At 45.9% G+C, this 27,458-nt stretch overlaps 1 protein-coding gene across 6 annotated transcripts in view; it reads left to right on the top strand.

Annotated features, from left to right (window-relative positions):
• Positions 1 to 332: 332 nt before the first annotated feature.
• The window catches only part of LOC147097341 (secretory carrier-associated membrane protein 5-like), a 66,822-nt gene continuing 39,696 nt past the window's right edge, over positions 333 to 27,458 (top strand). Inside the window, exons 1-3 of one of the 6 annotated variants that reach the window (XM_085972231.1) lie at positions 333 to 550; positions 15,803 to 15,865; positions 17,696 to 17,815. In XM_085972231.1, coding sequence (XP_085828357.1) covers positions 15,859 to 15,865; positions 17,696 to 17,815 — 127 coding nt within the window. In that variant the 5' untranslated portion in view covers positions 333 to 550; positions 15,803 to 15,858. Of the gene's footprint in view, positions 551 to 3,617; positions 3,637 to 13,664; positions 13,820 to 13,855; positions 13,877 to 14,654; positions 14,763 to 15,802; positions 15,866 to 17,695; positions 17,816 to 27,458 lie in introns of those variants that run through there. The other 5 variants (XM_085972235.1, XM_085972229.1, XM_085972230.1 and 2 more) reach the window with 5 other exon arrangements.

Raw genomic sequence — 27,458 nt, 5'->3', positions numbered from 1 at the left:
GGGGGGAAGGGGGGAGAGAGAGAGGGGGGGAGGGGGGGGGAGAGGGAGAGAGAGAGGGGGGGGAGAGGGAGAGAGAGAGGGGGGGGGAGAGGGAGGAACAGAGGGAGAGAGAGGGAGAGAGATAGGGAGAGAGAGAGAGAGAGAGGGAGGGAGAGAGAGAGAGGGGGAGGAACAGAGGGAGAGAGAAAGGAAGAGAGAGAGTGAGGGGGGGAGAGGGAGGAACAGAGGGAGAGAGAGGGAAAGGAAGAGAGAGAGAGAGGGAGGAGGCGTTGCCATGGCGACTGCTGAGGATTGGTGCTGATGCTGGGGCGAGATCTCAGGGCGCTCGCGAGAGCTGGCGGTCGGGAGGAGGTTGGCAACGGTCGGTGCTGAAGGAGGAGGCCGCGCTCCGCGCTGTCTGTGAACCAGCCGCCGCCATCATAATATAATATTACACATATATAAAAGCCAAGAGGAGGATGAAACAAAATAAAAGGGTAGAATGAAATAACACAGCCTTTTCTCCAGCTCTCCCGCAGGCCCGAGAGACCCGCAGCGGCTGCTATTGACGGTAAGGACAGGCCCCGGGGAGGGGCTGCCGAGCGCCAGGCCTGAGATACAGCGGAGGCCAAGGGCATCGGCCAGTGCAGCCTCTTCTTGCATTGCAGGACCAGCGCAGCGACCTTGCATTATTAAACCTGCAAATTGTATTTTGTGGGGTATTGAAGTGCATTATTAAACCTGCAAATTGTATTTTTTGGGGTATTGAAGTGCATTATTAAACCTGCAAATTGTATTTGTATAAAATCTGGGGGATTGAAGTGGGTAATTAATGTCTTTATTATTTTAATAATAACACTGTCTGGGGTCCAAGGTTTGCTGAAGGAGGCTTCAACTGAGGAGGGGGGGGCGGGATTGTCCTAAATCATTTCAGATTCATGCATTCACCTTTCGGCCTCTTGTAATATTGCATATGATTCTCCAGGTGTAATGTTGCATGTTTAAGTTGAGGTCTTGCTGGGATTAAGATGCTTGGAGTTGAGGTCTTGCTGGGATTAAGATGCTTGGAGTTGGGTGTTGCTAAGTGTGGTGCATGATGTCATCTCAACCAGTTGATTGGTTTGCACTGCAGCGTTGTGATCCACTCCTGGTCTGCATTATCGGTTATTCTCCAGCTATCTAAGAGAAGGTTATTTATAAAAAAAAACACTGAAGTTGCTAGATACGCTCAGCAGGTGCAGTAGCATCTGTGGAGAGAGAAAGAAGAGTTAACGTTTCATGTTTAACTCTGTTTCTCCCTCCACCGATGCTGCCTGACCTGCTGAGTGTTTCCTGCATTTGCAGTGTCTTGCTTTAGTTGTATTGTGTATTTGAGGATTTGGCACATGAGTTTACAAACCATTCTGAATTTTAGAATTTCAATAATGTGTTTTATTCCTTCTATTAAGCCACACCAGATAAAAAGAGAGCTGGTATAGGTTAAAAAAAGTGTTGAACGGGATTATTCATCAGGTGATCAGGAATTTTGGCCTCGTGATTTCATGGTGGCACTGAGTGGGAGGACTAGTGTCATGTGCGTTCAACTGCTGTGGCTTTGATCTCAGTTGTGCCATGATAGTTGATGCCAGGCATCTGGGGAGAAAAAATGAGGGTTGTTGGCTGTTATTGTGCAACTCCTGTTTAGTCAAAGAGTTGTTTCGTATGACGGGGGGTGTGGAGCTTATTATGGGATGTCTAGCTTGGCTCTCCATCCGATGGCCTCCTGAGATGCCGAGTGGAGAAATGAGATGCCTCCCGCAACAGATCTGTGGGCGGGTTGGTGTGATGTGTTCCATGGTCTGGGACTCATGGCCGCAGTCGCACTTTGGGTCGTCCCTCATCTTCCACTTGTGGAGCAGCTGGCCACATCGCCCGCGCCCTCTGCGAATTGGGTTGAGCGCCGTCCACTGCCTTCAAGGGAGGTCGAAGCCAGGGACCTCTGCTGTTGGGTCAGTGATGAGGTGTTGGTTCTTTATTCTTGCATGCGTCCCACGATTCCGTCCATCTGGAGAGTGGGTTGATACCAGCTGTGTGAATATTGGCTGCTGTTTAATGGCCGGCACAATTTTAAGCGCTTTCGTGGTGGGTTTACAATACTGGAAGTCACCCAGTTTGTTGGCTGTAGTTTGTTTCTTGTTGGTGACATGCAAGCAAGAAAGGCTGCCCATGATATTTACTGTGATTATTAAAACTAGCCCACATGCTCAAAATGTCCCAATTACCTTGGGAATCGGACCAGAAATAACCATCTCCATTTATCAATGGCGGTCCCAAGGGTCACAGACTATACCTAAAGGAAGATCAAATAGCATTTGTGCTTTTATTTTGATACAATCGAAGGATGTCCCAAAGCGCTTTACAACTTTCTTAAGTGTAGTCACTGTTGTAATGGAAACACGGCAGCCAGTTTGCGAACAGCAAGCTCCCACAAACAGCAATGTGATAATGACCAGATCATCTGTTTTAGTGATGTTGGTTGAGGGATAAATATTGGCCCCAGGACACCGGGGAGAACTCCCCCCTGCTCTTCGAAAAAGTGCCATGGGATCTTTTGCATCCACCTGAGAGGGAACACGGCGCCTCGGTTTAACGTCTCGCCCGAAAGAGGAGGAAAATAAATCGTATGATTGCTGCAGTTTGTACTTGGAATCTATCTATATCAATACTTTGATATCCATATCCACAGATGGCTGACATGGCCATTATAATTCAGCCTGCTATTTAGTGAATCTGGCACTTGTTACTTATAATGGCTACCCTGTTTTATTATCAGATAACCCATGGTGTTGCTCACGCTAAGTGAGAGGATGTACTGTTTTATATAACAATAGAGGTTTTGTCAACAGAGTGTGATCGGGGCGAGTGTTGCACTTAGCAAGACTTTTGTGTGTTACATAAATCTGGTTCGGTTGCTATTGTGAACGAAAGTGCTTTTTGCTTCCTGCCACAGAAATGTCGCCAGCAGGGAGTGGTTCCACTCACTGTAGTCATTTTAGTACATTGCAAGCAAACACCAATTTTTTCTCAAAGAATTGTAAGACTATTGGACATTTTTGCTAACTCCACAGTTGATCTCATAAGAGTGTGTGCTTGTGGATTGGCTACGTTTCTGTGGTGCCTCTAATTAGTATTGTGGAAATTGCAGCCAATCAGTTTGAAAGCCATTGATTGTGTACACCGAACACTGAATTACACTCTTCACTCTGCACTTGTACCCTACTTGGCATAATTGCAGCTACACTGGGCTAGAACTTGAGACCTTTCCTTTTGTATTTGGAAATTTTAAAATCATCGAACAGAAAAAAGTCAGAGGCTGACACACAAAGAACTTGGGGAAGAAAAAGACACACTGAAGTTTTAATGTAAGTCATGACAGAAATAAACCCCTACTTGTGACCATCATTGGCTGAATTCTGAAAGTATTTTCCTCCTGTTATTCTAAGCTGCTCTTCATTTGTGGAGTTGGACTCATTGGGCAAACCGTTAGAAATGAAATGGGGAAACGGGGCCAAGTTATGGCTGCTGCTGTTGCAAAGTATGCCCAGCACTGCAAATTGCACATGACAGAGTTAATCTTAAGCTTTGTCACCAGAATACTGCGGTAATCAGTTGATGCACGTAAGTGGATGCTATCCCGTAATTACTGTTGCAACATAGGGTTGTTTGTCCTACAACAATAATTTCTGCGTGATTCGGGCACGAGTGGTTTGCTCAACAGCAAGCTTTGATATTGACTTGTAATAGCTGTATTGCAATACAGCTATTACATTAAATGACAAGCATTTGTACAACCTGCGAACTCAAGGTGATCAGACTTGACCTCTGTCACTAGGCTATAGACTTCCGACTGTTCCGAGAGCTCAAAACCACTGCCTACTAGCCCTATAAATATATCCAATATGCCGGGTTCTAATTACGTACATACTGGCTGTGTGTCCCTGACCGAATCCTCCTGTTAACCATCTGTTATCTGTAAGTATCTGGTTCTTGCAGCTACAAGCTCAGCTAGTACGTCAAGAGCCAGCATGTCGCAAGGACATTTTAATTTGCCGTACACAGGCAGAGTCTGATGGGGGAAAATGGTCGACTTTCTTTCAATGCACAACATCGTTCAACAATGACACTATGATTTGAACTTCTATACTTTTTGGCGAGCACAGAACTGTGAACGTAAATCAACCGAAGACTGCGGAACTATCCACCTTTTTCTTGAACATTTATGTTCGCATATTGTGGGCTGGATTTTCTCAGCGGTGGCGGGAGAGCTGGTTTCCGGGTTCCTGTCCTGCTTCCAGCTGCAGCTGCTCTGTCAAAGGGATTTTCCCTTGATTGGCCCTTGTTAAACCCACCCTGCTGGCTTCCCGGCCAATTAACAGGAAGCGGGTCTGATGATGTCATTTGATGACACATCATCAGCTGGTTTCCTTAAAGGGACCACAGCCACATGGAGTTTAGCAGTTGTTCTGTCAGTGTTTGACAGCATTGCGGTGCTGCAAACACTGACAATCACTGCACAAAGGTGGATGCTTGCATCCAGGCTCTCCAATGACTCCCTCCATATGCTGATGGAAGGAGTCACAGCACGCAGGGAGGTTCTCTTCCCTTCCAGGACACCAACACAGCCTGGTTGCACATTGCACAGGAGGGCACAAGCAGGGATGTCGTCAGGAGGACCAGGCTGCAGTGGCGCCAACCTTTCAACAATCTCAGTGGATCATGAAATGTTATTGCAAAGCCACACTCAACCTCATCCTGCCGTGCCACTCAATTCATCCTCATCTCTCAGCTTTCCCTACCCTACTCCTGCACATCCTTACTCACACCAACTTACCTTGCACCTCCACTCAACCCTCTCTATCTACATTATCACTTCCCCATCTCACTAGCCACCCCTCACACTCGCCCTCATCTACTGCAAGCATACCAACTAACAACACACAAGGGTAGGCACTTAAGAGGTTTAACCAATGTCCATGTGAAGTTTCTGGTAATGTGTTGTCATACAGTGAAATCTATATTTTCAACACTGCCCCTTATTGGACAGATCTGTGCGCACCTTGAGAAGTGTCTTGCTGAGTTCCAGTGAATGTTGAGACATAACATCCGCACCGCCCCCCCCCCCCCCTCCCCATAGTGATGAGTGTGTATGGAATGGCTTGGATATTAAAGGGATGTTTTACGGTGCTGATGTGGGATGGTGTCAACCTGGCGCATCATGTGGCAGCCAGGGTTTACAGTGTCAAGTGAAGAAAATCTGGCCATGGTGATGCCATCGCTGGCCTCCTGGGCAGCAACGTTGTCAGGGGCTGTGTCCTGTGCAGCATCAGGTGATGGCAAAGAACATTGGTGATGTTGTTGGTGTGCCTGGTGATGTTGGCATTGGGGCTGATCGTGGAAGGATTCAGAGGACCAAGGTCGGATTGTTTCATTGGCTCCGATGTTGCTGCAATAGATGGCTGCTGCAGGTGAGATGACAGAAGCGATCTGTCACTGGTGAGAGAGGTTGTTCCAATGAAGTGGCACTGGACATACAGTTGCCGCTAAACACTTGCAAGCTAAAGAAATCTCTATGTCTTACAAATGCAGTAACCAACAGTTTCTGTGCTCTGAAACTGACCATCTGCAACATGACATCCTTTACACCACTTCTGCAGCTGTCAGCTTATCAGATACATCAGAGCAGACTCCAGTCACACCAGGGTGAGCTGGCATGTTCCCTGAGCAGCAGGTAACCCGTGGGGGAGCACGCAAAATTGGAAGGAAGCCTCAAAATACCATTAAATTGGCTTTTAACAAGCCATTTAATGAGCTCAATTGTCTCCCCCGCCGCTTGGTGTCAGGTCAGTTCTCCGCTGACAGACCCAACACCTGGGAGACTCGCGTAGAGGTGGGTTTCCTACCCGCTGTTGATCTTTGCTTTTTTTGACAGCGGACCCGCCTCCAAACCTGCCCTCTGAGCGCCGGCAAAATTCCGGCCTCTGTGTTTTGTGCTGAAGTTCTTTCATCAAAAGTTAGATTGAACTATTTCTCTTTCTCCATGTGAGTCAGCATCTTGCTCTTTACAGGAGGCCTTGGTGTCTGTCCGTCATCCTTTAATATTTTATTTATACTGTTTACTGACTTGGGTAAAATGAATCCTTTTTCCCGCAATGCTTTTGGAAGGCTGACTGAGGAACAGAACATCTAAGTGGAAAGTCATCTCTCCCAGTTATGTCGTCGTCTTCTTCTTAGGCAGTCCCTCGAAACCGAGGATGACTTGCTTCCACATTAAAAATGAGTTCTCAGGTGACTGAGAGTCCAATGCGGGACCTACAGTCTCTGTCACAGGTGGGGCAGACGGTGGTTGAAGGGGCGGGTGGGCGGGTGGGGTGCTTGGGTTGACGTGCGCTCCTTCCGCTGCCTGCGCTTGGCTTCCGCTTGCTCCCGGCGAAGCGACTCGGTGTTCGGCGCCTTCCCGGATGCTTCTCCTCCACTTTGTGCGGTCTTGGGCCAGGGATTCCCAGGTGTCGGTGGCGATGTTACACTTTTTCAAGGAGGCTTTGAGGGTGTCCTTGAAGTGTTTCCTCTGCCCACCTGGGGCTCTCTTGCCGTGCTGGAGCTCCGAGTAGAGCGCTTGTTTTGGGAGTCTCGTATCGGGCATGCGGACGATGTGACCCGTCCATCGGAGCTGATCGAGCGTGGTCAAAGCTTCGATGCTGGGGATGTTGGCCTGAGCAAGAACACTGACGTTGGTGCGCCTATCCTGCCAATGGATTTGCAGGATCTTGCGGAGGCAGCGTTGGTGGTACCTCTCTAGTGCTTTGTACACATAACTCCATCATTAACTGAAGACTTTTTATCAATGCTAAAGAAATGAGCCCGAGCTTCAACTTTGTGGTCGTAGTAACAGGTGAACATACCATCAGGATTAGTGTAACTGGGCTTGTTCTTTTCCTTGGGTCAGTGTTGTTGTGCTTTGCCTTAAGTTGTGTGTGCAAACTCTTGATAGAACCACTGGTGGTCTTCACTATTTGATAGCACGTTTTCTCTTTGCGCAAGACTAGCTACCTCCTCTTCTCTGAAAAGAATTGTTTTATTTCTTCTTCTCACTTCTATTCAAATTTCGCAGGTGCATTCCAGCGTACTCTGGCTACCTCTGGCTCTGCCACCTCAGATTTACACTTGTAGAAACATAGAAGATAGGAGCAGGAGTAGGCCATTCGGCCCCTCGAGCCTGCTCCGCCATTCAATGAGATCATGGCTGATCATCCAAATTCAGTACCCGGTCCCTGCCTTTTCCCCATATCCCTTTAGCCTCAAGAAATATATCCAACTCCTTCTTGAATATATTTAATGAACTGGCCTCAACTGCCCTGTGTGACACTTGTCGCAATCTCCTTCTGTTGCAGCTATCAATAATGTGGTAAGCATCTGTGCATCCTGCACTTTCCCCTCCTCCATCTACAGGAAACTTTGTGCTATCCGGCACCGACGGGACCGAGCCGTTGCCGTCCCATCAAAACTGCCGGACAAACCAGCGCTAATGTTAAAACATACCGAGCTTCTGAGCTCCATATCTAGCAACAAACCCTGTAGCTAAGCAACAGCTTCAGCGAGACCTTGCAGAGCCTGACTGGTGGGGGAAAAAAAAGCAACGAAAAGAAAAAAAACTTACTGAACCGACTCCTGAATTTTGCCGGTGGATCGAGCATTCCGGACAGTTAACCTCCGGATAAACCAAAGTTTCCTATACAATATTCCACATTGAATAGAATGTACACCACAGAGAGAGGCCATTCGGCCCAACTGGTCTATGCTGGTGTTTATGCTCCATACGAGCCTCCTCCCACCTTACTTCATCTCACCCTATCAGCATATCCTTCTATTCCTTTCTGCCTCATGTACTTATCCAGCTTCCCCTTAAAGGCATCGATACTATTCACCTCAACTACTCCCTGTGGTAGCAAGTTCCACATTCTCACCACTCTCTGGATAAAGACGTTTCTCCTGAATTCATAATTGGATTTTTTTAGTGACTATCTTCCATTTGTAACCCCTACTTTTGGAACTCCCCTACAAGTGGAAACATCTTCTCAATATTCCACCCCCTCGAACCCCTTCACAATTTTAAAGACCTATTATTAGGTCACCCCTCGGCCTTCTCTTTTCTCTGCAGTCTGCAATCTGTGCCAGTTGTTCAGCCAGAGAAAATCTCGCATCAGTGAGGGTATGTCAGAAGAGGAATTTCCACTAAATCGCAAAGTGCCGTTCCACTGAATTTTGTGCGCTTTGTGAGTGTTGTGTCATTTCCGCAATCCTAAAAACTGAACCCCGGGACTCCCAGGCCTTGGATTTGGCCACGGTTGCTGTGATTACCAAGGTTGCAAGTTTAATTCTGAGGCACGGGGGTGGGGGGAAGCTTGTCTTTGATTCTGGGCTTGCTAGCAATTCACATACAACAGGGAAGAACCTTTGTGTGGCCCTGGTGCCATTATGTATTGTGGCATCTTGGATTAAAAATACAACAAGACTTGAATTTACATAGCGCCTTTCACAACCACCGGACGTCCAAAAGCATTTTACAGCCAATGGAGTACTTTTTGAAGTGTAGTCACTGTTGTAATGTATGAGGAGGGATTGTGTCGATTGGGATTATACTCACTGGAGTTTAGAAGATTGAGAGGGGATCTCATCGAAACCTATAAAATTCTGTCAGGCCTGGACAGACTAGATGCAGGAAGGATGTTTCTGATGGCCGGGGAGTCCAGAACCAGGGGTCATAGTCTAAGGATAAGGGGTAAGCCATTTAGGACTGAAATGAGGAGGAATTTCTTCACCCAGAGAGTGGTGAACCTGTGGAATTCTCTGGCACAGAGGGCGGTGGAGGCCAGTTCATTAAATATATTCAAGAAAGAGTTGGATATATTTCTTAAGGCTAAAGGGATCAAGGGATATGGGGAGAAGGCAGGGACAGGGTACTGAATTTGGATGATCAGCCATGATCGCATTGAATGGCGGAGCAGGCTCGAAGGGCCAAATGGCCTACTCCTGCTCCTATCTTCTATGTAAGAAACACGGCAGCCAATGTGCGCACAGCAAGCCCCCACAAACAGCAACGTCCAGATAATTTGTTTTTAGTGATGCTAGTGGAAGGATAAATATTTTGCAGGTCACCAGGGGATAACTCCCCTGCACTTCTTTGAAAATAGTGCCATGGGATCTTTTATATCCACCTGAGAGAGCAGACGGGAGCCTCGGCTTAACATCTCATCCGAAAGACGGCACCTCCGACAGTGCAGCATTCCTCAGTACTGCACTGGGAGTGTCAGCTTAGATTTATGTGCTCAAGTCTCTAGAGTGGGACTGAGACCCACAACCTTCTACCTCAGAGGTGAGTGTGCCAGCAGCTGAGCCACGGGTGACAAATTACCAACCGAATGACCAAAGGATTTTACAAAATTACCAGTTGGACTTCTAACTAAAAAAAAATGTATGATAGTAAAATACTGCGGATGCTGGAAATCCGAAATAACAACAGAAAACGCTGAAAAAACTCAGCAGGCCAGGCAACATCCGTGGAGAGAGAAACAGAGTCAACGGCCCCGATTTTCTGCCAGCCATCGGGCGGCTTTTCAGGCGGCCGGGGGGCAAAAATCGCCGAAAAAGCGGGTCGCGACCCCCCCCCCCCCACCCCGCCTGATTCCCCGCCCCGTCCGACTTTCGGACCGCCGTTTCTCCGTGACCCGCTTCAGTCCCGCCTGCCGCTGGCAGGACTGGCTGTCGGAACACTAATGAGCAATTATTACCTTGTTTAAGTCGATTTTCAGGGGCCGTTGCAATTTTGGGGCTTTCCCCACATTAAACCCGCCTGCGGGGAACCCCGCTGATGAAACCTGGCGTGAAGCTTGCCGGCTTGCTTGCTGTCAGCTGCAGGTCATTCGGAAAAGCTGCGATTTAAAGGGCCAGCACTTGTATGTTGAAGGACCTTGTTGCTGCAGGCTTGGGGCTACTTCTTCAAGGCTTAGGCACAGCTGTGGAAGGTTGGAGCCTCACACACTTCTCCAGTGTGATCTCCTGGGAATCCCCTCTCGCCACCCTCACTCAGCGCTTCCTCAGCGGAGGCATCTACCAGAAGCATGGGACGCCTTTTTTTCCTTCCCTTCTTGCCATTAGAGGATCTCCAGCAGCAGAGGCGGCGGCAGCAGCAGAACCAGGAACAGCAGGATGAGCACCAGGAGCGCCAGGCTGCTGCTCACTCACCTGAAGCTGCACAGGCCAGAAGTGGCTTGAGAGCACCTTGCTGCGCTTTAGGGGGCCATGGGGACCCGTTTCTGCACTGGCAGTCCTACTCAGAAGGACTTCCATGAAGATCTGGTTTCTCTGTTCAATAGATGGCCAACGCTCCTCAAGAGATGTCATTCTCTTATGAGCACTCACCATGTTTTCCGTACCCTGGCGAGTTATCTCCTCCATGGAGGTTGCCAACCTTTCCATGGTGATGCGTTCTTGCGCCAATGACTCCACAAAGGCTCTGCTCATGGTCGCTATGGACTCCTCCATTTGCTCCACACTCGCAGCGACCCTGGAGACAAAACCTGCCAGAGACTCCTGCATCTGTGCATGGAGATCCATCACCTCTTCTCTTGCGGATAGACCCAGAGGTAGAGGGTCGACATGCAGCGCAGCTGAGCTGAGCTGGCAGAGTCCTGCGCCCTCCGACGAGGACTCTCCACTGCTGTCCCTGTCTCCAGAATCTGCTGAGGCTCACTTGTGAGCTGTGAAACACCAGGTGACAACACTACTCTATGTCCCGAAGGTCCCCCCGAGGTGTGAGTGTCTGCGCTGGTGCTGGGTGCGTTTACTTCTGCTGACGCTGTGCCCTCAGAGGTTGGAGCTTCCTCTGAGGAGTCTGGCTGCACAGCCTCTTCCTCCTCCACAGTGAGGACGGGGACTCTGGATGGTACTGTGGGGGAGTAAAGGAAGGAGTTAGAGATGTAATGCCAAGGTTCTTCTGGTGACTCCCAGCGAGTTGGCATCTGCTGACACCTGCAGCCTTGGTCTCAGTGGGAGGCCTCTTCCTGCCTGACCTAGGGAAGAGGACCTCCCTGTGGGCCCTAACCCCATCCAATAATGCCTGCAGTGAAGCCTCATCGAATTCGGAGGCAGCTCGGGGTCTGGCACTGGCCACAGCTGCTGCAGGCTCCTCTGCCATCCTGTATGGTTCGTTTGGAAGCCTTCAGAGGATGCTATGGACCTTGAAAGCACCACGAATGATGACATCATACTGTGGGGCTTTCTGACTGGAAATGGACAATTAGCAAGCTGGGAATTAATTGGCCACTTGAGGGAAAATTGCGTGGAGCTGGCTGACATTTTTTTTGTGTGTCAGAACCCCACGTTCGGGGAAACCTGACCATTTCCCACACAAACCACAAAATCGGGCCCAACGTTTCAGGTCGAAGACCCTTCGTCAGAAGTCACACCAGTTCTGAAGAAGGGTCTTCGACCTGAAACGTTGGCTCTGTTTCTCTCTCCACGGATGTTGCCTGGCCTGCTGAGTTTTTCCAGCGTTTTCTGTTGTTGTTTTAAAAAAAGATGTATATTGTTTAAAGCTACGTACTGTACAAATGTGTTTTATTTCTTCAAATGGATAGCCTGCTGAAGTCAATAATGACTAATTTGCAGTCAGATGTAAATTGGAACATTTCAATTAAAAGAAATATCATTGCATTGAAGTGAACAATCACTGTTGCATAACTACATATCCAAAGTTGGTGTTTAACTAAACACATTTGACAGTCCCCCTTTCTGCTGTACATTTGCAATTAAAAATTCTTTTTCGAAGATGTTGAATTTCAAAGGAAAGGCTGGGAGAAGGACAAAATGCAAACGAGTTGGCATTTGTAACTTTTTATGCTTAGAAAGTTGTTAAATGTAGGTGACGTATGGAATTCATACCGTCACTAGTACAAGCCTACACTTGCAGTAGGATTGAACAAGTACATTTCACACAAGGTGCACTTCCCACAACATTGACCTAGATTTTTGTTATCTTCAGTTTAATCTTGTGACATTCTGTAAAATTTTTTTTTTAGTAAAATGTGGGGGTGGTGCAGGAAAGGAAAGTAAAAAGCGAAATTCAACCAGAGTTAAGAGTTGTACACTGTGATTGCAGATCCAGTTAAACGCCTCGTAAGATCACAATAAAATTGTGAAGTGGAGGATTTCATTTAACTCATAAAATCTTCTTGAATTGATTTAGTTTTCAATTTTTTTTGTATCTATCACTGCAGTGAATTGTTTGGTTGTAAGATTTGTACTTCAGTTTTTGTACCATCCTTAACTGTTTGAGCTGCACGCGCTATAAATGTGCACTTTCTTCAGAGACCAGCCAAAACAGATTTTCTGTCTGCACGTTACTCTTTTTTTAAAACCACCTTTTGCTCCACGCTTATCCTAATTTTTTTTTCCCCACACAGAACTACTTTTCATCCAGACTAACGCACGCTTTCATTTTTCTGCTCACTCCTGCTGTCTGTCTTTTTTTGCTGCTTTTCTGAAGAACTTCAGATGACTTTAAAATAAAAAATGATCATTTGTAACAGGTAGCAAACAGCCATCCGATGTTCGCTAGATTGTACTTTCAGTTCGAAACCAGTTACTTTTATTCAGCTCAGTTTCCCTTTAACTGTATGGCTAAGATTATCTTCTGTAGTTGAATATCTGGCTCTGTATGTGTAATGAACTGTCCCTGTAACCGTATATTTTTCACAACCCCTAGAACCCATTTAAAGGAAAAAAACTATGAAAAAGAAATAGAGATTAAGTTTCGATGTTTTTTTCCACCAAAACAGAAATAACATAGAAACACAGATGATAGGAGCAGGAGTAGGCCATTCGGCCCCTCGAGCCTGCTCTGCCATTTAATGAGATCATGGCTGATCATCGAAACTCAGTACAGGAAACTTTCGATTAACCGGCCCCTAAATAACCAGAAATGTCGGTTAACCGGCAAAATTCAGGAGTAGGTTCAGGTAACTTTTATTACTTTTTTTACTCCATTTGTTGCTGTGCAAGGGTGTGGCTGCAGCTGTTGCTAAGCTACAGAGACGCTTGCAACTTGTGCCCATTGTTCTGAAGCTGAAGCAACAGGGTTTGTTGCTTTATACGGAGCTCGCAGCTCCGTATCTTTTACTATAGCGTTCGGTTATCCGGAATTTTTGATGAACCGGCACCACGTCGGTCCCGTCCGTGCCGGATAACAAAAAGTTTCCTGTACCCTGTCCCTGCTTTCTCCCCATATCCCTTGACCCCCTTAGCCTTAAGAAATATATCTAACGCCTTCTTGAATATATTTAATGAATTGGCCTCAACAGCCAATATATACCAAGCAAAATCATAAGTATTAAGTGGAAAAGCTTGTGAATTTTTTTTAAAAAGCTAAGACATTAGCAGCATTTAATTGCTAAATGTGTTCAGAAGGGGGAAAAAAAAGTACTGAAAAGAGAACTTTGTGCTGCTTGAGTTAAGGTTACTGGAGCCAGTCCAGTATTCTGCTTAATTGCCAGACACTGATGTGGGAGGCAGGCAGGAGAAGGTATCGGCAAAGGATGTGTCCCAGCCTGGGAGAGCCTGATTATTTCATCGGATTAGTCACCGGTCACGGGGGAGGAGTGGAAGGTCAATTCAGAAGTGACGCGCATTCGCTGCTGTGAAAGTGCCTCCGACCAGCTGAGGCCTCCAGTTGATGCCGCAGGATCATCAAACCAGCGGGCTGGGCAGGAAACATCAGGCGGGCCACATCGCGGACTATATAATGCATGTATAATGGCTGTTTTCAAAATGGGCCTTCCAGTGCCCTCTTTATGCTTTAAATCAAGTATGATACTCGTGCTTTCTTCACTAATTGGACACCCGTTTCATGGGACAACATAACCAATGTGGTCAAAAGTGGAACAGGGAGTGCATTTTTTAACCTCTCTCTAATATAGTGCTGTTTGTCTCCATACAGTTAATCAAATGCAGCACGGGGGAGACTTACTCCTGTCTGCATTTGATTATTTTTGTTTCCCTCCACTCGGCCGCCATGCCAGTGCACTTTGGAATTCTCTCCCTAAACCTCCATGTCCTACTACCTCTATCTGCACCTTCAGAAGCCTCCTGAAAACTTCTGCCTTTGTGTGCTTTTCGTCAATCCCTTGACTTCTCTACTTCCTGCTCAGTGTCCGCCACTCCCCCTGTAAAGCTCCCCGATATGTTTCATTACGGGGAAGTACTGTAGCTTTATAAATGGAGGTTGTTGTAGTCGTGAGGTCAATACTGATCCACTGGTACAATGCTCCGTGTTTGTGTCTGCACATTTGTAATTGATGCTGACACTATATTCCTTGCGTAGATGGAATAAGGATTTGTTGTAATTTTTAGTTCATACATTGTAAATGAGTTTCTTTAAAGGAATACTCCAGGATAAATCCTGACAACGGCCTTATGCTTGAGTATTCATGGTGAAAGTAAACCTATTTTTTATTGTAATAAATCTCATCCGATTGGAGTGCTTGATGGCCAGCTCTGAAATATTTTTATTTAGGCCATTGTTCCAGACTAGCGATAGTCCAGCTTGCTTTGCTCCACCCATATAATCCGCTAAGCAGGATAATCATGATACATTAATTGTGACACAATTGCACAAAGTGGGTTAAGGCCGGCAAATCTTTCCAACTTGAACACAATTGATCAGAACTTAAAGGGGTTAAACAAATAACCAGGTTAATTGCATTTTGTACCATGTTAATTAATATTGCTGAGAATAACTCTTTGCAAGCCAGGTAGGAGAAGCCAGCAGAGTAAGAAATCTAAACACGGAGACAGAGAGGCAGCAAGGTTTAGGGAGTGAGGCGGCAGTGTTTGACATTGATAGTGAGCTGAAAGGAGGGGGGGAGGTGCACGGAAGACCAGAGCTAGGTTTTCGAGCATTTTGGGGTTGTAGGGCTGGAGATTGCAGAGAAAACAGGATAAAGGGATATAGGAACAGGTTAGGTAAATGTGGCTAGGACTGTTGGCTTACATGGAGGATAACTGCTGACAGATTGGGCCAAATCGCTTGTTTCCATGTTGCATAGAATGGTCCGTTTCTGTACTGTACATTCAGCCCAACTGGCCTGTGCTGGTATTTATGCTCCACATGAACCACATTTCACCGAGGATATCGGAACAGTTGCACCTTTATTGTTTTTGTACAGAGTGGTAGAACATTGACCCAATACAGTACAAGAATGAAGTTTTCTATGAAATAAACCTGTTCTGTTGGTTTGCAATTGCATCTCTTTTTGCTGGAATGCTTCTCAGACCGCCTTCCATAAAGAAAGCCGAAAAGGCATATGTTGGCACATGCAAGATTTCAGTAGCTGAATATGGAGCAAGGATTCTATGCTAGGATCCCCAGTTTGTCTTTTACCCATTTCTATGTACAGGTATGAGGAATGGCTGCTTGAGTGCGGTGACTGACTTGCTATTACCCATGAAACTCCACTCTAGTTTAGATTGCCAGCTTCCAATGAGGAACGAGCGCGCACTTCACATATGGGATCTAAAAAGAGCAATCTGAGCTTTTTGGCTGTAATTTGGAGTAGCCAATTGTAAAATTGGGGAACTTCAAGTTGGAATATTAGTTTCAAGAATAGCTTTGCTCCAGTTTGCAATGAAATGATTTGTGATGGATGAGTAATTCATTTTTATAATTCAGCTAGCATTCTGATTTGCAGTCCGCATTTTATAGCCTGTTGAGTTTTTTTGTTTTGTTTTACAGGTTAGAGCGTGTAGCTCATTTAGAACACCAGAAACGCAACCAAGGCCATCTTGAATATGGCAGGTAAGGATAGATGTCGTGAGTTACACGCCGTGTGTAGATCGTGCTGCTGAGTCCCTGTTCCGCATTTCCTGGAAGCACAAAGGGACCCAGTGATTTCCCAGTTTTCTCCCCTTTTGCAAGCCACCAAAAAAGATTCTACCTTCATTCCAGCAAAAAAAAAAATTCTGAGATGCAGTCATCGTGATTGTTCCTCACGGTCCCCACCATATACCCCTAAGAATGACGTGACAAACACAAAAAAAATCACACACTGCCTCCAACAACTCTGCATCTCCCACCATCTCTTCAGCGTTCTTTGTGGCACAACCTGCACATCTCTCAACGTATTTCAGCTCCCGAGTGCACCCACTCCCGTACAGAAGTGGAATTGAAGGAGGACAATGACAGGAGAAGGGAAGTGAAGGAAGAGAGAGACTTTTTTTTCTTGCAAGTTTTAATGGGTATCAGTGTACTTAAAATGGATGAGTGCGAGAGGTGAGGAAGACTGTTTTGCTGGGAACCAGCCTGATAGTTTGAGAGCCAGCAGTGGCCCTGATAGGCAGACGTGCAGGAGTACGCCTCCAATGAATGGGCTTCCGGTTTTTATTTCAGCTGGAGGCCTAAGCAGTTGCCTGAAAGTGTGTGCATTTGGTGGATGATTTAAAAAAAAAAAAAAAAATAATAATAACTTGGGTGTTCGAGATGGCATGGCCGTGGTGGGACTGAGTCCGACTGAGGGTTAGAAAAGCATAAAATTAATGAGGAAGGGAATTGAGCAAACATAGTGATGGGAAAATAAGGAAAACATTTGGAATAGGAATAATGGAGAGAGAAAGTAGCTCACAAACTGTGGCGGGGTAGAATTAGAGAAACAGGGACACCTGAGAAAGAGGGAGATAATATAAAACCTGGCTGGTGGGGGGAGTCAGTCATAATGAGGAAGAACACCAACTGTACCGATAGAGAAAGGAAATATTATAGACACGGATGAGGGAAAATATTACAAAAGCTGTAGAAATAGAGTAAGAACAGGAAGAGAAAATAGAGATGCTGTGAAAACCAAAAATCCAAAAGAAAATACTGGGTCTGGGGCGGGGTGGGGGTGAAAAACAAGTTGGAAAATACAGCAGTTGTTTTCTGATGTTTTACCCAGTGTTAGACAAAACTGCTTGCGTTTACATCATGTGTTCTGCCTTGATTTAAAAAAAAATATATATATTTTTGTGTTGCTTTTTAATGGGCCAAAATATCCTGAAAATTCGAAACTGATTTTCAGCAGCTCTGGATGCCAGAACATAAAGGGATGGAAGTGTCAGAGACAGCTGGTGGGGGAGGGGGGATGGAGAAGGAGGGACATCTTTTGAGGATGTAGAGAGGGTGTAAGGAAGAAGGGTTCTAATGGCGAAACAGTTGAGATGGAGAGAGAGCTCCCAACTTATTTGGAAATGGTGTGGACGAGACCGTGTTCAAGTGGGGGGATGGGTGGGGAAAGGAGGAGAGAGACCCTGTTGAGTGAGGGAGGGGACAGAAGAGAGAATGAAATGTAACCCTATTTGGGAATGTGATTGGAGGACCTGTTGAGGGGGGAAACATCCCTTTGAACGAGGTGCCTAAGAGAGAGACTCCCGTTGAGGACAAGAGGAACCTTGTTGAAAGGGGGAGGAACTCCAGAGTAGGAAGGCCAGTTGCTGTCCCAACTTAGGCCCGTTATAAAACAGCATATCCTCTGACTCCACAGTGGCACAGGAGATCCACCAGTATTAATAAACATTAAATATTTCAACTACCTCAAGCCTTTCTTTGTGTTTTGCAATAATCTACTGGACCTTTTTAACGTATTTTATTTTCTAGAAAACAATTTTCCACCACTCCCAAAGTTCATTCCATTGAAGCCGTGTTTTTACCAGGATTTTAATGAGATTCCAGAACCGCATCGGGTCCTGGCAAAACGTATTTACTACCTTTGGACGCGTGAGTACAACCGCTATCTTGCAAGCGAATGTGACTGCACTCTTCGATGTGCCGTGGACTCTTATAACAAACCTCTAACCTTCCAAACATTGTTACAACCCCTTTAGTTTCACAAGGATACATACAGTGTAATTGTTATTGATTCTGCCTATATTTCAAAACTATTAAATATCCATGCAATATCTATGTTCATAGAATTAGTGCAAGTTGGTTTAACTCTTTAAATGCTATAATTTTCTCGCCTTATATATTGATACCTTCTACTTCGATTAAAAATATTATATATATATACATATACTTATGCCTTCCAATAAGGGATCTTGATGGCACAGTGTATTGTAGTTCACTGTTGTTTCACCTCTGGAGTCCAGATACACATCCAGCCTATACAGATGGAAAGACTTGCATTTATACAGCGCCTTTTACGACCACTGGACGTCCCAAAGTGCTTTACAGCCAATGAAGTACTTTTTGAAGTGCAGTCACTGTTGTAATAGAGTCATAGAGTTATACAGCACAGAAAGAGGCCCTTCGGCCCATCGTGTCTGCGCCGTCCATCAAGCCCTGTCCAATCTAATCCCATTTTCCAGCACTTGGTCCGTAGCCTTGTATGCTATGGCGTTTCAAGTGCTCATCCAAATGCTTCTTGAATGTTGTGAGGGTTCCTGCCTCTACCACCCTTTCAGGCAGTGAGTTCCAGATTTCAACCACCCTCTGGGTGAAAAAGTTCCTCCTCAAATCCCCTCTAAACCTCCTGCCCCTTACCTTGAATCTATGCCCCCTTGTTATTGACCCCCCTACTAAGGGGAAAAGTTCCTCTTTATCTACCCTATCTATGCCCCTCATCATTTTGTACACCTCAATCAGGTCCCCCCTCAGCCTTCTTTGCTCCAAGGAAAACAACCCCAGCCTGTTTAGTCTTTCTTCATAGCTGAGGCGCTCCATCCCAGGTAACATCCTGGTGAATCTTCTCTGCACCCTCTCCATAGCAATCACATCCTTCCTATAGTGAGGCGACCAGAACTGCACACAGTACTCCAGCTGTGGCCTTACCAGCGTTTTGTACAGCTCCATCATAACCTCCCTGCTCTTATATTCTATGCCTCGGCTAATGAAGGCAAGTATCCCATATGCCTTTTTAACCACCTTATCTACCTGTTCCGCTGCCTTCAGGGATCTATGTACATGTACACCAAGGTCCCTCTGACCCTCTGTACTTCCTAGGGTCCTACCACTCATTGTGTATTCCCTTGCCTTATTTGTCCGTCCAAAATGCATCACCTCGCACTTTTCAGGGTTAAATTCCATTTGCCACTTTTCCGCCCATCTGACCAACCCGTTTATATCGTCCTGTAGCCTGAGGCTTTCCTCCTCACAATTTACCACCACACCAATTTTCGTGTCATCTGCGAACTTACTGATCATACCTTTTACATTCTCATCCAAATCATTTATGTAGATCACAAACAGCAAGGGACCCAGCACCGATCCCTGAGGTACCCCACTGGACACAGGCTTCCAGTCACAAAAGCAACCTTCGACCATCACCCTCTGCCTCCTGCCACTCAGCCAGTTTAGGATCCAACGTGCCAAGGCACCCTGGATCCCATGGGCTCTTACCTTCTTGACCAGTCTCCTATGCGGGACTTTGTCAAAAGCCTTACTGAAGTCCATGTATACCATATCCACCGCATTTCCCTCATCCACACACCTAGTCACCCCCTCGAAAAATTCAATCAGATTGGTCAGACATGATTTACCCTTGACAAAGCCATGCTGACTATCCCCGATTAATCTCTGCCTCTCCAAGTGGAGACTAATTTTGTCCCTCAGAATTTTTTCCAATAATTTCCCTACCACAGATGTTAGGCTCACTGGCCTGTAATTCCCTGGTTTATCCCTGCTACCCTTCTTGAATAATGGTACTACGTTAGCTGTTCTCCAGTCCTCTGGTACATCCCCTGTGGCCAGAGAGGTTCTGAAAATTTGTGTCAGAGCCCCTGCAATCTCCTCCTTTGCCTCACACAGCAGCCTGTGATACATCTTGTCCGGGCCTGGAGATTTATCCACTTTTTGGCCTGCTAAAACCGCTAGTACCTCCTCCCTCTCGATGCTAATATGTTCAAGTATATCACAGTCCCCTTGCCCGATTTCTATGTCTACATCGTCTTTCTCCATAGTGAACACAGATGCAAAAAATTAATTAAAAACCCCGCCTACATCATCTGGCTCTACACACAGATTGCCACTTTGGTCCCTAATGGGCCCTACCCTTTCCCTGGTTATCCTCTTGCCCTTAATATACTTATAAAACATCTTAGGATTTTCCTTTATTTTGCTCGCCAGTGTTATTTCATGGCCGCTCCTCGCTCTCCTAATTTATTTTTTAAGTATGCCCCTGCACTTTTTATACTCCTCTAGGGCTTCCTCCGTCTTTAGTCTTTTGTAACTGCCAAAAGCCCCCCTTTTTTTCCTAATGCATTTTTGTATATCCTTTGTCATCCAAGGTTCCCTTTGCTTGTTGGTCCCACCCTTGACCTTTACGGGAACATGTTGGCGTTGTACTCTCTCTATTTCCCTTCTGAAAGTCTCCCACTGCTTTGATGTGGATTTTCCTATAAGTAGCTGCTCCCAGTCCACTTTGGCCAGACCCTGCCTTATCATATTAAAATCGGCCTTCCCCCAATTTAGAACCCTTATTTCCGGGCCATCTTTGTCTTTTTCCATGACCACCTTAAATCTCACCGAATTATGGTCACTGTCGCCAAAATGCTCTCCTACTGACACTTCCACCACTTGCCCGGCTACATTCCCTAGAATTAGGTCCAGTACCGCCCCCTCTCTTGTAGGACTTTCTACATGTTGGCTCAAAAAGCTCTCCTGGATGCACTTTAAGAATTCTGCACCCTCTAAGCCTTTCACACTCTGACTATCCCAATTTATATTGGGGAAGTTGAAATCCCCCACTATTAGTACTCTATTATTTTTGCACTTCTCTGAGATTTGCCTACATATCTGTTCCTCTATCTCCCCCTGACTGTTTGGGGGCCTATAGTACACTCCCAGCAAAGTGCTTGCCCCCTTTTTGTTTTTAAGTTCTACCCATATGGCCTCATTTGAGGAACCCGCTAATATATCATCCCTCCTTACAGCAGCAATTGACTCCTTAATTAATATTGCAACACCCCCTCCCCTTTTACACCCCCCTCTGTCTCGCTTGAAGATTCTATACCCCGGAATATTGAGCTGCCAGTCCTGACCCTCCCTCAACCATGTCTCCGTGATAGCAACAATATCGTACTCCCATGTGTTCAACAACAACTTCAGTTCATCCACCTTATTTGCAAGAACTCCTTGCATTAAAATAAATGCCTTCCAGCCTTGCCATATTCCCTTTTGCCTTCACATATTTGCTCTGCCTTCCCAGCTGACTTGTTTTTTCCTCCGTATTTAAATCACCCCCTACTATAGCTCCACTCTGTATCCCATCCCCCTGCCAAGTTATGTAGGAAACGCGGCAGCCAATTTGCGCACAGCAAGCTCCCACAAACAGCAATGTGATAATGACCAGATAATCTGTTTTAGTGATGTTGATTGAGGGATAAATATTGGCCAGGACACCGGGGATAACTCCCCTGCTCTTCTTCGAAATAGTGTCCTGGGATCTTTTACGTCCACCTGAGAGCAGACGGGGCCTCGGTATAACGTCTCATCTGAAAGACGGCACCTCCGACAGTGCAGCACTCCCTCAGTACTGCATTGGAGTGTCAGCATAGATTTTTGTGCTCCAGTCTCTGGAGTGGGACTTTAACCCACAACCTTCTGACTCAGAGGCTGATGCCCTGGAATCCAAATCTCTATATGGGTTTAAAGGCCTCCAGAAATCAGTGAAAGCAGTTTTAGCCCCCTGGCTCAGAGTAAGCATGAGCCCACAGCAGAAAACTCCACATACAGGAAACTCTTTATTATCCGGCACCAACGGGACCGGCGTGGTGCCGGTTTATCAAAAAGTCCGGATTAGAGAGAGATATAGTTAAAAGGTACGAGAGCTCCGTACACAGCAACAAATCCAGGCTTCCCTGTTGCTTAGCAACATGTGCAGGAACTCCAGCCACAGACCAAGCGTCCCTGTTGCTTAGCAACAAGTGCACGAATCCCAGTTACACAGCCACAGATCCAGGAACGGCCACTAATATGAAGTAAAACTTACCTGAACCTACTCCTGAATTTTGCCAGTTAACAGAGATTTCCGGTTATTTAGGTGCCGGTAAATCGAGAGTTTCCTGTAGTTTAACTCTACATTGGTATTCTTATTCACAGAAACCACGCTAATAGCTGGTGTAACAAGCGGAACAATGAAAAGTGTTGCTACTGTGAGGTTCAGCTTTTGTCGTTGGAATATCGTAGAGGGAGCATTCCTCTGTATCTGACCTGGAAGGGTTGATGCTAACAGACGGGAAGTTGGAAGCATTGTTCCAGTTGCCGGCTGGGCATTTGTCACTTTGATCAGCGCGATGATCATCGTAAATACTTCTTCGAAAAATGTATAAATAAAGCTATTTCGGAGCATGATTTCAATATATTTAGAAGTTTCAAATGTCAGATTTGCATAGTTATATAGTATTTACAGCATAGAAATAGGCCATTCAGCCCAACTGGTCCATGCCGGTGTTTATGCTTTACACGAGTCTCCTCCCACCCCACTTCATCAAACACCCATCAACATATCCTTCTATTCCGTTCTCCCTCATATGCTTATCTAGCTTCCCCTTGAACACATCTCTGCTATTCGCCTCAACTACTCCCTGCGGTAGCAAGTTCCACATTCTAACCACTCTCTGGGTAAAGAAATTTCTCCTGATTCCCTATTGGATTTATTAGTGACTATCTTATATTGATGGCCCCTAGTTCTGGGGTCTCCCACAAGCGGAAACATCTTCTCTACGTCCAGCTTATCAAACTCTTTCATAACCTTGAAGACCTCTTATCAGGTCACCCCTCAGTCTTCTCTTTTCTGGAGAAAAGAGCCCCAGCCTGTTCAATTTTTCCTGTTGGGTATAACCTCTCAGTTCTACAGGAAACTTTCGATTTACTGGCACCTAAATAACCGGAAATCTCGGTTAACCGGCAAAATTCAGGAGTAGGTTTTACTTCATTTGTATTTGCCTCCTTCCATCTGTTGCTGTGCAAGGGTGTGGCTGCAGCTGTTGCTAAGCTACAGAGACGCTTGGAACTTGTGGCCATTGTTCTACAGTTGTTGCTAAGCAACAGGGTTTGTTGCTTTATACGGAGCTGTCAGCTCTCCCTAGCTTTTACTATAGCGTTCGGTTATCCGGAATTTTCGATGAACCGGCACCACGTCGGTCCCGTCCGTGCCGGATAAAAGAAAGTTTCCTGTAGTATCATTCTAGTAAATCTTTTTTGCACCTTTCATGAACCTTAGGACCGTTACATACTCCCAAATGTTGCAAACCTACTGCCAGTACACTGACTGTTGTCTAGCCTTACAATGGCTATGTTTAGGATGATTTGGAAATTAGCGAATGGACAGCCAGCCTGTTTGACCAGTCTAATGGGTCAAGATGAGAGCGCCTTGGCTATGAGTTGTAATGGAATTACAGTTTTGAGGGTCTGTGACTTTGTTGCAGCACAGATTGCCTTCTCCTCCCACCCTCTCAAAAATAAATTGCCACTCCAATTTCTGTCCAACTATATAATTGCAGCAAGAATCCTCTGGACTATGTAGTTGGTGCTGCCCCCCACGTCGTCAGTCGCGAACTGCCTCTAAACCTGTTACGATAGTAGCATGTTACTTAATTAATATTAATCTGACATAGAGCAGCTGTCTGTAATGGTTTAGAAAAATGGTTGAGAACTGAGGAGGCCAGAAGCAGAGGAATTTTCCTTTTACTTTTGTATATGAAATGCTCATTCGATTTTAAAAACTATTTGATAGGTCCATTTGTTAGACAAGTTAATAAACGGAGGATCTCTCAATAGCACTGATTTATCAGATGGTCTCTTTCCAATTAACTCGGTATAGACCAGCTATCTTTAAGGTTCAGAAAAGGGATCGATAGCTCTGCTTTAATCGGAAGTGATGTTATTTCTCTGGTGCCCTCGTCCCTCAGGTTAGGACACAAACTTTTGATAATTCTTCCTTCAGAACGTCTGGCACTCAGCTGTTGACTGATCTATGTCCCATTTATTTATTGCAAAGTTCTCCCAACCTAGACAGCTGTTCTTCCTTAGAGCAGATTAATTTTTACTGTTTTCAACACTGGGACTCAATTCATTTTATTGAACTTGTAGCTTCCTAGTGTTCATTGGTTTTTCTTTCAAGATTGTTTCTATAAAGCTTGTTAGGATCGGCAGTTTCAGTTATATTTTAAGTAACCGAACTACAGCAAGCAAATGCAAACCACAACTACAATAGGCAATTAAAATTACACCGAATGCAGTTGTCCATCGCAACACTAGAGAGATCAGGACGAAACAAACTGAATTCTTTTTAAATTCATTTATGGGATGTGGGCATCACTGGCAAGGCCAGCATTTATTGCCCATCCCTAATTGCCCTCGAGAAGGTGGTGGTGAGCCGCCGCCTTGAACCACTGCAGTCTGTGGTGAAGGTGCTCCCACAGTGCTGTTAGGGAGGGAGTTCCAGGATTTTGACCCAGCGACGATGAAGGAACGCCCGATATACTTCCAAGTCAGGATGGTGTGTGACTTGGAGGGGAACTTGGAGGTGGTGGTGTTCCCATGCGCCTGCTGCCCTTGTCCTTCTAGGTGGAAGAGGTCGCGGGTTTGGGAGGTGCTGCCGAAGAAGCCTTGGCGAGTTGCTGCAGTGCATCTTGTAGATGGTTACACTGCAGCCACGGTGCACCGGTGGTGGAGGGAGTGAATGTTTAAGGTGGTGGATGGGGTGCCAATCAAGCGAGCTGCTTTGTCCTGGATGGTGTCGAGCTTCTTGAGTGTTGTTGGCGCTGCACTCACCCAGGCAAGTGGAGAGTTTTCCATCACACTCCTGACTTGTGCCTTGTAGATGGTAGAAAGGCTTTCGGGAGTCAGGAGGTGAGACACTCGCCGCAGAATACCCAGCCTCTGACCTGCTCTTGTTGCCACAGTATTTATGTGGCTGGTCCAGTTAAGTTTCTGGTCAATGGTGACCCCCCAGGATGTTGATGGTGGGGGATTCGGCGATGGTAATGCCATTGAATGTCAAGGGGAGGTGGTTAGACTCTCGCTTGTCGGAGATAGTCATTGCCTGGCACTTGTGTGGCGCGAATGTTACCTGCCACTTATCAGCCCAAGTCTGAACGTCGTCCAGGTCTTGTTGCATGCGGGCATGGGCTGCTTCATTATCTGAGGAGTTGTAAATGGCGCTGAACACTATGCAGTCATCAGCGAACATCCCCATGCATACTAGAGTGTGATTCATAGAGGGTAGATGTGGTTTGCACTTCCAATTGCATCTTTCTGCAGAACACCGAGCTTAGTGGACATAACACATCGCTAAAAGCTGGTGGGCAGGTACAGAAAGTAATCAAAAAGGTTAATGGAATGTTGGCCTTTATCTTCCCGGGGGCTGCAATACAAAGGGGGAGGAAATAATGTTTCAGTTGTACAGAGCCCTTGGTCAGACCCTATCTGGTGTATTGCATTCAGTTCTGGCTACCACCCCTCAGGAAGAATATATTGGCCTTCGAGGCAATACAGCGCACCTCGCCAGAAGGATACCAGGCCTTAAATGGTTAAATTGTGAGGCCGGTTGGCATAAACGTGGCCTGTGCTCCTTTGAGTTTAGAAGGTTGAAGAGTGATCTAATCGAGGTATTTAAAATGCTAAAACAATTCGATAGGGTAGATACAGAGAAACAATTTCCTCTGGTGGAGGAATGCAGAACAAGGGGGGCACAATCTTAAAATTAGAACCAGGCCGATCGGGAGTGAAATCGGGAAGCACTTTTTCACCCAAAGGCAGTGGGAATTTGGAACTCTATCCCCCCAAAAGGCTGTGGATGCTGGGACTGAGAGTGATAGATTTTTGTTAGGTAAGGAAATCAAGGGGTATGGATCAAAGGCAGGTAAATGGAGTTGAGTACAAATTAGTCGGTGGAATAGGCTCGAGGGGCTGAATGGACTACTGCTGTACTGATGCTCCTGTAAGTGTATGGATCCAGCAATTGGCTCATAGCCAGTTAATCTTTGAAGTTAGGCGAGACTAGGGAAACCTCGGCTTTCTCCTCACACCCACGTGATTCAAAGGTTGGTCTCCCTGGAAACATTTTAAACTTGGCTTTCCACCGGTCTGGAACTACGCCTCCATTCAATGAGTCGGGGGAAGAAAGGAAGACTGGGGGCTCGGGGGAAGAGAGGGGCAATGGGGGTCAGAGAGTGTTTGGGGGAATGGGAGTCAGGGAGAGGGTAATCGGGTCAGAGAGAAAGGGGGAATGGGGGTTAGGAGGAAGGAAATGGGGTCGGAGAGGAGGGGAATAGGTGTCGGGAAGAACGGAATGGGGTTTGGAGAGGGGGAGCCCCAGAGGGCTGTGGATTCTCAGTTGTTGAGATCGATAGATTTTTGGGCACTAAGGGAATCTGGGGATAGGGTGGGAAAGTGGAGTTAATGTAGAAGTTCAGCCATGATCTCATTGATTGGCGGAGCAGGCTCGAAGGGCCACATGGCCTATTCCTGCTCCTATTATGTTCTTATTTTAGAGCAGCGTGAGACGGGTCTTGCACATCTTGGCTGCAGTGTGCTTGATTAGATTGCTGACATGCATCTCCTATTACACTACCATTTTTGCAACCAGAGCAGTTGCTATCAACACGAAAGCGGTGGTGTAATGGTAAAAGGTACAAGTGGAAGGGTGGAATGCAGTAACTTGTCCTGCTGCAGTACCTCATTTCTCCTCCGGGTGTTGCTGTTTACTTGTTAATTCACTTGGCCTTTTAACAGCAGATACCAGATCCAGTACGGTACGGTACTGCGGTTTTCTGTTTGACATTGCTGGCTCTCTTGAGTTGAGACCGTTTGTCTCCGCTATGATTCTGGCCCTGCAACCGTAGAGATGTTGGTTGTTGTGCTAATAAATTGCTGTTTTTTGAAAAAAAAAAATGAATGAATGAATGAAATAATATTGTGGGATAGCAAAATACTGCAGATGTTGGAAATCCGAAATAACAACAGAAAATGCTGGAAAAACTCAGCAGGTCAGGCAACATCCGTGGAGAGAAATTTGAGTTGACGTTTCGGGTCAAACCCTTCTTCAAAACTGGGTTTGCTACTTGAAGGATTTTGAATTCTTAGCCAGTTCTACTGCCAAAAAATAATGTATGATTTAAATCCGTGGTTATCGTGACTGTTCAGTATTATGCAGATTTAAGAAAAAGATGTCATCCAGTGCAAACATTTAGCCTATTCAAAATATTTACTTTTAAAACATTTCAGAATTCAATACTGCTCCAGAATTATTTGGATAATCGACCTAACCATTTGAATAGCTCATCCAAACATTTCTGTGCTAAATTGTACAGAATCAGAGTAATATTTTTGCGCTCTTCTTGAAATGCACTGTTCTCGGAGTTGTTGTTGTAGTTTTAGACAGTGCTTACAGCAGTGTATATCCTGAGTAATCTTAAAT

Source organism: Somniosus microcephalus, chromosome 32 (assembly GCF_052327205.1).
Source record: "Somniosus microcephalus isolate GS21.2 chromosome 32, FLI_Smic_1.0, whole genome shotgun sequence".
In the NCBI taxonomy this organism is placed as follows: domain Eukaryota; kingdom Metazoa; phylum Chordata; class Chondrichthyes; order Squaliformes; family Somniosidae; genus Somniosus; species Somniosus microcephalus.
Note: the sequence above shows the minus strand (reverse complement) of the source record. Positions and strands in the feature narration are given on the sequence as shown.